The sequence below is a fragment of the Actinia tenebrosa genome, unplaced genomic scaffold, assembly GCF_029948245.1.
Source record: "Actinia tenebrosa isolate PJP-AT-01 unplaced genomic scaffold, QUT_ActTen_1.0 PGA_scaffold2__45_contigs__length_23673736, whole genome shotgun sequence".
NCBI lineage: Eukaryota > Metazoa > Cnidaria > Anthozoa > Actiniaria > Actiniidae > Actinia > Actinia tenebrosa.
In genome coordinates this window covers 16,891,274-16,905,747 of record NW_028292579.1, presented here as the reverse complement: position 1 = coordinate 16,905,747, position 14,474 = coordinate 16,891,274, and the positions used below count along the sequence as shown (strand labels likewise).

Here is a 14,474-nt window from a genome sequence, read left to right as displayed (position 1 = left end):
ACTTCTAAAGTAAATTTTTGGAAACCCAACCGTATTTCTTGAAACTCTACCCATTATTATAAAACTAATTTCCAGAGGCAGAATATCCTACCCGAAAAAAAATTAAACCCCCTCCCCCCCATCTTCCCCCGCTCCCTTGGAAACGCCCTTAACGCTAAAAGGCCTCATACAAATATAACATATTGGTAAAGCTTTTGTTTCTGGGCTTTAATATTTCAAGGACAAAACAATGAATTTCATTTCTCAAAAGGTCATAATTCTATTGCTTTCGCCTTCAAACGGGTTTAGGTCCACTGGGAATTCCTTCATGTGAAGGCCCTATTCTCACAAATAAATCACAATTGATTGAAACAACGATTCGTCACAGATTATATTGAAAAATAATCTTACCTGGTCAACAGTTTTTATTCCTTCAGCTTCATTTTCCACCAGTTTTGAAGATACTCCGTGTAAAATACGCTTATTCCAAAAATGGATATTCTTTTAGTCATCCTTCCTTTGGTCAGATTTAATAAGCTTCGAGCGAGACTTTTCCACTTACTATTCAACATTTCTCCTAGTTCATCCTGTCGATATTTCTTCTTGAAAGCGAATAAAAATGGCGTGGACTAAGGAAAAATATCAGCTGAAGTAAAGAAAAATGGCTGCCTTAGAACACCAACTTTACGAGAATCAAACTTGGTCAGTGGCGGGAAAATCGTGATGCGGAACGCGCGCGTGCCAGCGTGGCTTGCCTTTTTTCGAGCAGAGACTGGTATCTAGACAGACCAGCACGATTACTTCCGTTTTATATATGATTGACAAGTAGCCTTGAAACACACATTGGGTGGGGTTAATACAAGTAATTTTGAATAAAGGTCCTCATATATCTCTATGACTCTGACAGCCATAATTTATGACTTTAAAAAGTAAGTATGTAGACCGCTGTAACTAGAAGACCACGCTCCCAAGCAGACCGGCTCTTGGACTATGGTTTACTGGAAATGCTATGTATTTCCAGCGTTCTGGGAATATTTTGGACAAACAACATCTCAATCGAGTTAAAAATTTATTTCTCTTATACAGTTCTTACTATCAATTTTTAAAAAAGTTATACTTTTTCAAATTCTTATTGTAAAGCGCATTGAGTTTTAAGGAATGTGCTATATAAGAATATTGGTTATTATTGGTTATTCCTAATTTATCTTAATCATAATTCAGTCCCCCTTCGATACCGTTAGATTTGTGTTATCACGCACCCCGCAACCGATATTCCCTATACCTGAGTTTCTTCCATTTACTTGACGCATTATCTACGGTCATCTAAATTTGAAGAAAGTAAGTCGTAGGCAAGACCCTTGATACCATAAGTCATGAGTTTACCAACAAAATTTCATGGTCTATAGGGTACAAAGGCTTTTTTGAGATCAAGGAAGACACTCAAGTTATACAGCATTTCATTCGTAGCTTCAAGAGCCGTTTTAACATTGCGCTGAATGGACATACAGTTTAGAATGCAGTGTCGAAGTTTTCCGCCTCTTTGGCCTGATTTTTGTCATCTCTTTTGTCCGAATCCTGATTTACATCTTGCTTTTTGTCTTCTTCATTGTCGACATAGCCAAGATTCGTTTTCTTATCCTCTTTCTCTGCTTCTTCATTCCTCTCTTCATAGCTGGGTTTCTTCATCTCCTCCATAGCAACTAAATTTCAAAAAGATTATAACTTTATTCTTAATCTTTACACATATATTATTTTCTCTATTCTTGATGCAAGATTGTTTATTTTATATCTACTATATTTTTAACTACTTCCATCATAATTATTAGTGATTCAATAATTATCATAATTAATACATTAATAATAATTAATAGTATACCTGTTGGAGGGTGAACTTTATCGTCTCCAATCACTTCCAGGGTTGGTTTTCCATTTGTCTCTGGTAAAAACCAACAAGCAAATGATGCCAGAAAAGCAAGGCCACCCATTAGGGCGAAAGGTAGAATGGGATTGATGCGGGTCAATTGAACCACGAATGGTGCTGTTGCAGCACCAACACGGCTTACTACAGACATCAAACCCATTCCGCTATTCCTGTAAAAGAAGGATTTATTTTTTAAATGTTACATTGGAGATCCAAAAACCACCTTTCGACTTTTAAGCTATGGATCTATGAATATATATTTACTATGTTTTTATTAACCGGATATTAAATGGGGCTAACTGGGCAAACTTGAAAGATTGGGAAAATTCGAGCTGTAACGACATGCCATGTAGTATTGTCGCAGTAATATAGAAATTTGGGTAGTTTACCGGTCTGTGCTGCCTACCCCATCCGCTGTCATAAAATGGCAGTTACGTCCTTGCGATTTTAATTTAAAAATAATGAAAAATCCAATAATCACGTAATGATGATCAAGGTGCATAAAAACCTAGCTGGAAGTATGGACACTCGGGAAAGATTTAGTACCTGACCATGGTTGGAAAAAGTTCAGCTGAGAACACATAGATCGAGTTGAAGGACACTGTGATGCACATCTTTCCTAGCATGCCACCAGTGACACGCCCAACGATGTAATCTGCATGGAATCATAATATTTGTCATTTTATTTCCAGGTTGAAGGAAAAACTGGCTCGCGTTGGCATTCCAGTGCATTGTGACGATTGTTTTAGGAAGTATTCGTTCATCATGCCTTAAATGGTGCTGTTTGAAGTAACCCGAGCTATTCACCATTTTCCATACATTGGTTCACTGGTCAAACACAAACATTCAGTCGAGGTTACCAGGTTCAAATGTAAATAATATAGAGTTTTAGATTGACTTTTTTTCTCCCCGCAAACGGCAAACGTGACCACGTTTTCATCGTTTTCCTGTACTTTACTTTACCTTTTACAAAACTTCTCACTGAAGACAAATATTCTTTGGTTTTTCTACTACTTGGACTTTTTTTCGATTCTTTTTAAGCTCTTTAAAATTATTTTTAAATGGTCAACTGATGTTTCACGTTTGCCGTGAACGTAAATCTAAAACTCTCTAATCCTTTGAAAGTACTTTGGCGCCTCGCTTGAGCGCTTTGTGTTTGACCAGCGGTGAACCAATGTATGGAAAATGGTGAATACCATAATGCATTACATTATAATGAAACAAAATGTGTCTCCTAAAAGATTCCAACAGTGCAGTGAAATGTCAACTCGACCCAGTTTTTCCTCGACCTCGTAAAGGTTTATTTGTATATGGATACAACACAAACAAAGAATGTAATTCTCATGAGAATGACGAGTGGTCTGAAATGAAGAAAACATTACCACTAAGGTAAAGAGGTATATTGTGCGTTCCCACTGAAAACACCCCACACAGTCTTGGATGCAGTAGTCCATCAGAGGTCTCTACACTCCGGGAGCAGTGATCGTGAGGCACTGAAACTCTTCCGCGCTATTCCATTAACCCAATACAGCCGTGAGCTTATCATTTGTGCCAAGCCTCCCTATATGAGTGAGGAGAGGATCGCAGGCGCACCGAAACCATCGCGGTTGGAAATCGAGCCTAATTACCCATGCCATCCCTGCAAATAACTCGTGCAAATAACTCGTGCAAATGAAAAAAATTAAAATGATCAAACTTACAGATATCATCGGTGCCGCTAGGGATGAAAGAAACAGCCACACAGGCAATGGCTCCAACCACAAAGTAAGCAATAGTGGTTTTCTTTCGACCAAACCTTTGAACGTAAAAACGATGATAAAAGATATATACAGCCATTTGCAAAAATTATGGCCGTTTCCAATGTATATATACGAGTATATCAAAAGTAAATTATGGGATATCATCCGTGATATTTTTTTCGAGTTGTCTATTCACTAGGGCTTTCCACTTTTTGCTGTATGTCAGAACCGCTACGCGTCGTGGCTTCCTACGCTCCTCTCGTGTTCTCTCAACATCCCGTGTGTTTTGATCAGAGTATCGAACACAGAAAACTTTTTAAAGATAAAGGTATTACCTGTTACAGTTGTCAATAACCAATATATTTCCTGGAATCTCTACAAGACTTATCAGGACAAAGGTCTTACCTGTTACAGTTGTCAATAACCAATATGTTTCCTGGAATCTCGACCAGACTGGTCAGGACAAAGGTCTTACCTGTTACAGTTGTCAATAACCAACATATTTCCTGGAATCTCTACCAGACTGGTCAGGACAAAGTTAAGGTAGATACTGCCACCCAATTCACCAGAGCTCATCGATACACCATAATATACCATCCCGTTCACGAACCTGTACATGGACATGCAATGGATAAATAAAATATAAGGAAGGTCTTTCGTAGGTTTTCTTAACTATGAAACAATTTCCCCTAAACCAAAAACTGCTTTCATCATTATCACCATCCTCCTCCAACCACTTATCGTTGTCATAATCATCATCACCATTATCATAGTTGTCATTATAATTATTGTTATCACCTGATCGCCGTCATCACCATCACCATCACTATCACCATCGTTATTATTTCAATCTTTATTACTACGATGATCGCCATCATCATTACCTTGTTTTTTCTAGTATACTTAACAAATTTCAGATGGTTTATCGTGATATATGGATATTCTACGAAAAAACCTCGTAAATTTGTTTTTTACTTAAAAAAAAGCACGCAAAAAGTTTGAAAGAAAAGTGGTTTCTGCCGCACGCTGGTTCCTTGCGCTAGCGATTCGTAATTCGTTGACGTAATTTGATGCTATGTCCTCTCGTTTACCACTGCTCTCGACCAATCAAAAAGCGAGATAATTCACATCTGTGGGAAAAAGTGCATTTCATACGCTTCACACTGATACAGTGCTTGGAGGGTTTACAGGCTGAAAATTCATCAATCAATGGCATCAGCGCAGCTTACCACGCATAGCATTGAAGTAGGGTCGACAAGGCAAGTCTAGACGTCCTGAACAGCTCCAAGAATCCTTTGTTGGGAGGAACAACAGGCACACGTATGTCTTCTGATGGCATATCGCGTTTGTTTACTCGAGCCACGTGTTCCAGGATTTGTTTGGCCTGATCTTTACGCCCAACGATAAGAAGCCAGCGAACAGACTCTGGGATGAACCTGAAAAATTACAAAGACATTTAAGACGCAATTACACAGGGTTATTTTCTCTGCAACTTGTCTCGTAACGGCGTTGGGACACAAGTTGCATGGAGGATTGCAGCGTGTAACCTACAGCGCAATTTGAAAAATATTGTTGCAACGGACAAGTTGAAGCAATCGCTGCAAAAAGTGGAATTCGTTTATACTTTTGGCAACGATTGTGTCTCCGTTGCATCGTGTTAACACTCTTAGTACAATTTGTGTGACAAGTTGGAGAGAAAATGTCTCCGTGTAATAATCACGTCTTTAGTTTCTAGCCACATATTTTGGCCCTTTAAACATATTACCGTCATTCCCGTTTTCGCATGACATTCACTAAAAACGCGTATGCTGCGCATGTTCAGAAAAACAGCGGAAAATAGTGGCGAACGCGTACACAAATACGTTGATGTTTTGAAGACGAAGGATGATGACAAGGGTTCGTTGCTCATTCCAAGCATATGCAGGCACAATGCATTTCCAGTTATTGGTCAATGTTGTTGTTGTTGTTGTTGTTGTTGTTGTTGTTGTTGTTGTTTTAGTAGTAGTAGCAGTAGTAGCAGCAGCAGCAGCAGCAGCAGCAGCAGCAGCAGCAGTAGCAGTAGTAGTAGTAGTAGTAGTAGTAGTAGTAGTAGTAGTAGTAGTAGTAGTAGTAGTAGTAGTAGTAGTAGTAGTAGTAGTGGTAGTAGTAGTAGTAGTATAAAGATATGTTAAAAAATTACAACTTACTTCCAAAAAACAACAACAAAAACAAATGGTACAATGGAAACAATGCACAACCATTTCCAGTCTCGGATGAAATATGCTTTGAACCCTATGGCCATCAAAGCAAAAGTAAAATAAAACCACACCAGGGTACCAGACAGCGCTCTCTTAGCAGGTCCAACCAGTTCTGTCGCCAACACAAACATCGTAAGTACACTTCCTCCTTCAAAGATTCCAACAACCACTCTCAGTAAAAGAATAAGCCAGACAGCCTTGACAAACGACATGATAAATGTCATAGTCATCACCATGATTACAGAAGGGAACAAAACGCTACGACGACCGTATTTGTCTGCTATGAGACCAAGAATGATAGCACCCAACGCCCAACCAAAGAACAGCAAGGAACTGGACAGCCATGCGTAGATGCTTTTGTCACAGACGAGATCAAACTGTTGAGAAATATACAGGGATTTGCTTATCAGCCTTTAAAAATTTTTAATCTGTCAATCCAATCTCGTACCCAGAGCTGTATTTCTTACTGCGCATGCTCCACGAAATAATTGAGAATTTTTTGGCGAGATTGCGCAGTAAGAGTTAAGGCTCTGGGTATGAGATTGATCTAATGTGCTAACAGCGACTGGTCATGCAGAAGATTAATAGTGTGGACTGCCTGTGTTTTCAATTAAAGTAATAAACATGTTTTACTGGTTTTCTACTGAACTCAATCTCGTACCCAGAGCATGCGTTTCTTCTGGCCTGCGGCGAAAAACGAGGGCTCTGGCATAATCCATTTTTTGAGACCAGGGTTTCTTGGACTTCCGGTATAACAGCGCATGTGTTCGAAGACTTGCCAAAAATTAAAAAATATTTTCCCGATTTCAAATTTTTGCTATGATCTTTACTTTGATTATTTTGATTGGTTATATATCACTTTTCAAAAATTGCGCATGCGCCAAAATATGGATTATGCCAGAGCCCTCGTTCTTCGCTGCAGGTCAGAAGAAACGCAGGCTCTGGGTACGAGATTGCACTGTACTGACAATGCTCGACTAATAACACTGCTCTATGATTTGGAATCTAGGCGCGCAATGCCTTGTTCGACGCAGCAAAAATTTCAAAGTAATTTCTTTTATCTCTTGTCTAGACGAAGTATTTTCCACCATCAGCGTAGACGGCCTATTTCTAAAATACATTTGGAGTATCTTTCCACGGATTAGTTTTATTTTCTTTAATTTTGAGTAAAAGCTGTTGTCGGGCTGGTCTCTAGCCTCCTACTAGTCCGCAGACGTTCTTAGGGTCTGTCACGCAATGTTTCCCTCCTTCGTGGGAAGGGAAACGTTGCGTGACAGAACCTAAGAACGTCTGCATTGCCCACCCGCCTGTTTAGGTCGTGATTGAATTTCAAGAAAATGTCAACCCTTATTTTCTGACCCTATACTCAGACAGTCCGCAAACGAGTTTAAAACTGGTTCTGCTTCAAAAGGTTATAAGGTTCGATTCCAAAAATTACACACCGCGGGATGTTCGGTCATTGAATTTCAAGAAAATGTCAACCCTTATTTTCTGACCCTACTCAAACAGTCCGCAAATGAGTTTAAAATTAGTTCTGCTTCAAAAGGTTATAAGATTCGATTCTAAAAATTCCACGTTCGCAGCTAAAATAAATAAAACTTAAAAATCAAATGTTCGTATTATATCAATATTAAGCCAACATGGTTTGACAGCTCAAACGATGTACAGATTTTTTCGGCGAACATCGACAAACATTACCCCACACTTTTCGTATATAACGGGATTGAGTATGAGATGTCGATCGAGCTTGTTGTATCACGATCAACTCATTAAAGGATTTTCTTAAATGTTTATTACGATAAAACGCGCGCACTAACTGAAGATAGAACTAGCCATGACAGCACATTTGTGCCCCCAGTTAGTTTTATTCATAAATCTTTTAACACTGAAATAAAGTTGTTTGTATATGTGTGGACCGCGATTACAAGCCCGATACGAGAGAAATCCAATATTAGAGACATTTATTACGATGTTCTTGCAAGGTACTACAACCCTCTAACTGAATATCAACATCAGGCGTCAACCTTTTACGAAGTTGTTGCTGGAAAAGCCTCCATATAGCATTTTAATGATGCTAAGCGTATTATCATGCTTGGTGGCGTGTTTCTGGGCTCGATCCCTAGCGGGTAGCGGGTAGTGGAAAGCGGGAAACCTGATTCTAAAGGAGTCTGAATACCGATGTCTAGCCTACCTCTGTAACAATGGTTTTATGAGGTCCTTCGTACAAATCATAATCAGCAAACTTCCAGTCAGATCTGTTCAGAGAGCATCTTCTCTCGTACAACGCTATGGGTTTGGTGCTGGTGCTAAAGACTTCTCGTCCAGTAGCGTTGGCTTGAAGGCAGGCTGTACTGTTGGACGCGCACATCCATGGCGGTTCATAAGCCACGAACACCATGATTAGAGTTTGGTAAGTAATTGGGAAGAAAATAAACAAGAACATGGCCAGGACACGCTTCTGGAACGGGCCAAACTGACCGATATGCTTAAGCACTTGATCGACATCCATTTTTAGTTTATAAAAAATTGAGCGCTTTGTTTGATTCAGACTTTGGAAAGTTCAAGACACTCGTCTCAACTAGTGATTGTTTAGGGGTCAAAAGTTACTCGTACTTCAGTTCAAATCAAAGTAATTTGAGCCATCCCCCATCGAAACACTAAACCATAACTTTTTGCGATCAAGCAAATAGTTAAATGGCGTGTTAAATGGTAAATTGGGTCAATGAAATTGAATTTGGGTTTATTTTTCTTTGGTTTTTGTTAAGAGAAGCCAGAGTTTATTGTATACGACGTTCCGAGATCTAATATTTTGCAGATGTAATGGTTAGCTTAGATCTAGATGCGACATGTAGCAATCATTCCTGTAACATTGCACAACACACCACAGGTAGGTAACAGGGTTTGTAGAGGGATGTTACACGTAGCAACCTTTCATGTAACATTGCGCATCCATCACAGGTGGGTAACAGGGTTTGTATAGGGATGTCACACGTAGCAACCTTTCATGTAACATTGCGCATCACACCACAGGTAGGTAACAGGGTTTGTAGAGGGATGTCAATGCCTTTCCTGTAACATTGTACACCACACCACAGGTAGGTAACAGGGTTTGTAGAGGGATGTCACACGTAGTAACCTTTCATGTAACATTGCACACCACATCACAGGTAGGTAACAGGGTTTGTAGAGGGATGTCACATGTAGCAACCGTCCCTGTAACATTGCGCATCACACCACAGGTAGGTAACAGGGTTTGCATAGGGATGTCAATGCCTTTCCTGTAACATTGTACACCACACCACAGGTAGGTAACAGGGTTTGTAGAGGGATGTCACACGTAGTAACCTTTCATGTAACATTGCACACCACATCACAGGTAGGTAACAGGGTTTGTAGAGGGATGTCACATGTAGCAACCGTCCCTGTAACATTGCACATCACACCACAGGTAGGTAACAGGGTTTGCATAGGGATGTCAATGCCTTTCCTGTAACATTGTACACCACACCACAGGTAGGTAACAGGGTTTGTAGAGGGATGTCACACGTAGTAACCGTCCCTGTAACATTGCACATCACATCACAAGTAGGTAACAGGGCTTGTATAGGGATGTCAATACCTTTCCCGTGTAACATTGCGCACCACATTACAGGTAGGTAACATGGTTTGTAGAGGGATGTCACATATAGCAACCTTTCCTTTAACTAATTAGGCACCACTGATCACATGTAGGCAACGGGTCGTAAAGGGACTGTCACACGAAAAGTGCACTCGCCTCTCACCTCTGGGGTCTAGGATTCAATTTCTCGAATCGCCATTACATTTGAGTAGAGTTTGTTAGGTCACTCTCTTGATTCTAGGGCTTTCTGCAGGTTCTCTGGTTTTATCTTCTCCCTCCGCCAAACCTAACAAGCTAAATTCCCGTTCAATCTGTGAGTAAGCCTTTCCCTGACTTTGCTAAGCCCAGAGTTTTTAAGGACCATAACTAAGAATGATCAATTCTCTCTTCCCCATTTCACAGCAACTGCGCAGCAGCACTCAACTCGATCATGGAGTAGATCAGCTCATTTAAACGTGGTTTCAGGGTATCCATAAAATTAACTCAACATTTTATCAGAGATTTTATGTGAAATAGACTGAATGTCATGAGCTTGCCATCTAACACATATTCCAATCCAAATCCTCGTAAAAATTTCCATATTCACATCTAAAAGATTTGTAAACGCCACAAACAACAAAACTGCCGGCATGAGGTGGATCACTAATAATATAAGATGTGACTGGATATGTGAAATGAAACGATTTGAAGATAATTAAATGAAAATCACATTCAAAGCCATTTCTTCTGTGTCACGTGTTTATATGAACCAAAGCCTTGAACATTAAATTTTTATCGAACTGACATTGAATATCCATTGAATTGACATTGGATTTCCATTGAAATCAAGGGCAGATCCAGGGTTTTTTTAAAGGGGGGGTCTCAGGGGTAAATTTTGTGGGCAAAGGAATCCCAGTCGCATTTTTACCACAGGAAGCCCATTTGACCTCAGGAATGACAGGGGGTTCGCGACCCCCCCCCCCCCCCCCGACCCTCCCCCTGGATACCCCTTGGAAATCTTGCTACATTTGGCGTGCCATAATCGTCGACTTGGTGCTTTTGTCAGGTCTGGGGTTCATTTTAAATATTGGGCTTCCTGTGGTCAATATTATTGGAGCAGAACCAACATGGCGGACGAAATGCGAGCTGAGCTGCTATAAGGAATCGCATACTTAAACGACCAAGATTTCATGATTATCCTTCACAGAACGTAATAACTAGTATCACTATGGAGGGCTTGTCTCTATGCTACAAGAAACTTCGAAAAGTCTACACGGTTCTACAAGAACTAAAGACGAAAGTCGAAAAAGTCCATACTGATTCTTGCGTCCAGGCTAACTCGTTAGCTAATTTACTCGAGCAGCTTGCAGCTTGTGATAAGGTGTCTTTCCATAAAGAGCCACTGGTTGAAATGATCGATCTCAAGCCAAAACTAAGATACAAACTCGTTAAGGCTGTAGAGTCTTTGTTGATCAAACTGCGAAACGATTTGTAAGTATGGGGATTAACCTCTAGCGATCGCTCTGATGTCATTCATAAAAGCTAGTGAAAGCGTTAGGTTAGTTTACTTTTATCGTGGAAGGGGAGCATAAAATTCTGAGTCTGCCCCCCATCCCCCGTGCATACAGGAAATGCCCTTCCATGGTATTCTACTCTATTACATTAGAAGTGGTGTGTGACTCGGATTTTTGTGTGTGTCCCCGGCCTCTTAAGCCTGATTTTTTTAAATGATCTCCCTCCCCCAAATCTCACCCCCCCCCCCTACCCAGCCCACCAGATGTGGGTCCTTTAGTCAATAGAGATTGAGAGTATCATTGGCATAGGGTGGCCCTGCATTTGGATCTCTTTGACCTCATATTATATTTTTTTAATGCCAACTGTGACTAGTAGTTAAAGCAGGGGTTTTTCAAGACTGTATTTTTTACAATTCTCTATAGATCAACTCTTAAAGATGTATCAAGGAAGATATCAGAGTGCAGGAAGACTTCTTTTGATGTTTATACCCAACATGCTACCCAAGGTACGGTATCTGTCGTTCTGTTCCCTGCTAGCAGAGTCCCTCCTCTTTCTCTCCCTTCTTTTAGGCAGGGAGGAGGGAGACTCTGCCGATGTAGAGGGTTTCCTTTGATACACCGCCCTCCACGATTCTAGACAAATGAAACCAGTTTTAAAACTGCTTTTTAACCGAGTACATGTAGTGCGCATGAGCAAATGTAACACTCTGCGGCGCCAAACCTTATTTGACGAGAGTGGCTGTCAAAATCATGACAGCGTTGCTAAGTTACGCCACCCAGGCGCAACAAGTATAACGTCCTACATCGGCAGAGACTGTTTTTCTCACTCCACCAAAATAAAAGGAAAAGAGGCTCTGCTAGCAGGAAAGTCATTCTGTTTCTTTATAAATAATGTCTGGTAATTGGTCTCGGAGGATACAGACTGAGATCCAAGTTTTTGGGGTGCAACCACAGGACTCAAAATCCTCCAAGATATAAATAACAATGAAACAGCTGCCATGTTGGTTGATCTAGCAAGAGAAGCTAATGAGGAATGCTTTGTTATCGTCAACCAAAATGGCAGCAGAATGTGATGTAACATTCACGAGAATATTATGAACAGAAAACTCATCATTTAGGTAACTTTTAAAGCAAAAAAGTATATTCAAGTCAGACTATTATGCTTTATAATGATGGTCTTACATGTTTTTTTGTTACTGGCTTCTTACCTCTGTGATCCAACCTTCTGACATTTGTGTATCTCTTCTGCATTAGGGACATTAAGTCTTGAGGACACGTTACAAGGAAGCCCAACATGTCCATCACTCACCGAACTGTTAGAATGGTTGTCAGAAATTGACAGCTCCTATGCTCAACTGTATCCTTCCTGTAAAGTAATATTATTTTTTTTATCATGTTACATGTATATAAAATTTCAAATTGTTTTTGGTGCATTATTTTACAAATGACATAATTAATAAGAATATTTGAAGGTGACATTTGAATAGTCACTACTAAGTCCTACTATAAAGCACTAATTGAGGTCTTTTGAAACAACAGGTCATGTGACTCTACCTCCAGTAAAAAGAGACGTTGACACAACAACTCTCTTTACAGGGGGTAGGGTCATGTGACCTGTTGTTGCAAAAGGCCTATTATATGTGGTCATTTTAGCAACAGTGATGGTCTCTAAAAATGTTGCAGATATTTTTAGAGCAAAGGCAGCACCTTCTACTCGGGCATTTTTAAGACCCTGAAGGCTGAGGCTTAAACCAATAACCTCCTGTATAACAGCCCAGTGCACAACCATACTAGTTGATTGTAGAGTGGTAAAATAATATTTGAATCACTATTCTTAATTTCTAAACCAGATATGAAGAAAAATTAGAAATTATTGAAAGCATATCGTATGAAGAACCTACAAAATCACAAGAAGCATTAAGAAGATGGAAATCCCTTGCTCTTTTATCGAGAAATAAGAGTGAGTACAAACAGTTTTTGTTTGATTATTCCCTTGTACTGAGGAACTGATTTCGAAGCAGAAAGGCTATAGACCTGTTTTCGGGCATGTTTTCCCAATTCAGACTGTAAGATGAGTGTGCATGGGTGTTATTATTATTAGGTTCCCCAGGGATTTCCTATGCCTATTCTTGGAGTTGAGCTTGGAAGTAGTTCGGAAAGGAAGACAACCCCTTGACAACGACAAGACTATTCCTAAAAGTTGTGTGGAATAAATAGAGTCGTTACAAGACCATGTGTCATTCCCAAGAGAATCAAAATGCATGATTAATATGAATACAACTCAATCTTGTTCTCTGAGCCTGCACTATTATGAGCGTTGCCTTCCGTTGGCTAGCAATAGGGCAGGCTCTCAAACAAAGAATCTTATTCCCAAGAGAATGACATGTTGGGTAAGGAAGTCTATTGGGTTGCCTGTGGTATACATTGAGTATGAATCCATGTTGGTGTACATGTTCTAATTTTTACATTCTGAACTTTTTGTTCCAGTTTTTGCAGATCAAATACCAATCTTCCTGGCAACTCATGATGGTAGTTGACAACACACTCTAATATAGTCTATTGTAGTTCATTAAAGATAATATTTATGGAGCTGTAGAAAAATGACACTATTATTATATTGGCATCCTGCTAGGGTTATAACCCCAACTTGGTTAGGGTTTGCGCTAGGGTTATAAGCCCAACTTGGGTGGGGTTTACCCCAGGTTTATGACCCTGACTTGGGTAGGGTTAGTGGTAGGATTTGGTTAGGGGGATTTTCAGAAATATTGTCTGATTATGCATATTTGCGGATGTAACAACGTTTATTTATAGACAATGCACGGTAAAGCCTAATGTATAACCATCGTACATGTGACATTCCCTTGAGCATTATCGCTTGCTTTCTTCCAAAAAAAAATTTTCTATCAGTTTTCTCAAGCATTTGATATATGTTACAAATAGTATATATATTATTATTATTGATATTATTATTCAGTGATTAGTTATTAGTTTATTTTCGTGTGACGCTTCAGAAAATACATGAATATAGATGAGACTCAAACACAGGATTGTTCTCTCACGGGTATGACACGTGGTCTGAAATTTAACTAGTGACCAGTGATTTGGCTCTCACTAGGCTATGCATTCTTCCCTGATAGTTCCCATGCACAGCGCAAATTATTTTGTGTAAGAGTATCACTCTCATAAAACAAGGAGATAATTGCTTTGTTTAAAACCGAAAGACCGTTCAATAAAAAAGTTACAGAATTCAGGTAAGTTAAATCTTTGTTTGGGTAATTCGACTTATCGGGAAATCAGTTGGTGAAAAGCTTTCTTTTGAAGATCAAAGATTGCCTCTTCTTTGCATATATTAGCAGACAAAATCGTACATTGCTCATTAATATCAATTGATTTGGTTCACACCTGTCACATAAGAGCTGCACAGATCTTACGCCGTTACAGACGACGACTCCAAATGACAATTTTTCCTAATTTATGCATTAGGAA

The 14,474-nt window shown here is 39.6% G+C and overlaps 2 protein-coding genes across 3 annotated transcripts; one reads left to right on the top strand and one right to left on the bottom strand.

Annotated features, from left to right (window-relative positions):
* Positions 1-1,035: 1,035 nt before the first annotated feature.
* On the bottom strand, positions 1,036-12,298 carry LOC116295148 (organic cation transporter protein). Of its 2 annotated transcripts, none has more exons than XM_031702902.2 (8): positions 12,197-12,298; positions 5,826-6,253; positions 4,869-5,075; positions 4,115-4,249; positions 3,601-3,695; positions 2,447-2,555; positions 1,856-2,070; positions 1,036-1,679 (listed from the first exon to the last, which is right to left on the bottom strand). In XM_031702902.2, the coding sequence occupies exons 1-8, from the start codon at positions 12,218-12,220 to the stop codon at positions 1,489-1,491; spliced, it is 1,404 nt and encodes a 467-aa protein (XP_031558762.2). In that variant the 5' UTR covers positions 12,221-12,298; the 3' UTR covers positions 1,036-1,488. The 2 variants fall into 2 exon arrangements, with proteins under 2 accessions (XP_031558762.2, XP_031558760.2); XM_031702900.2 differs by lacking the exon at positions 12,197-12,298 and adding an exon at positions 8,068-8,449.
* Positions 10,538-14,238, top strand: LOC116295150 (AFG2-interacting ribosome maturation factor). The gene is made up of 5 exons (XM_031702904.2): positions 10,538-10,965; positions 11,412-11,494; positions 12,243-12,345; positions 12,839-12,948; positions 13,476-14,238. The coding sequence occupies exons 1-5, from the start codon at positions 10,703-10,705 to the stop codon at positions 13,523-13,525; spliced, it is 609 nt and encodes a 202-aa protein (XP_031558764.1). The 5' UTR covers positions 10,538-10,702; the 3' UTR covers positions 13,526-14,238.
* The last annotated feature ends 236 nt before the right edge of the window (positions 14,239-14,474 follow it).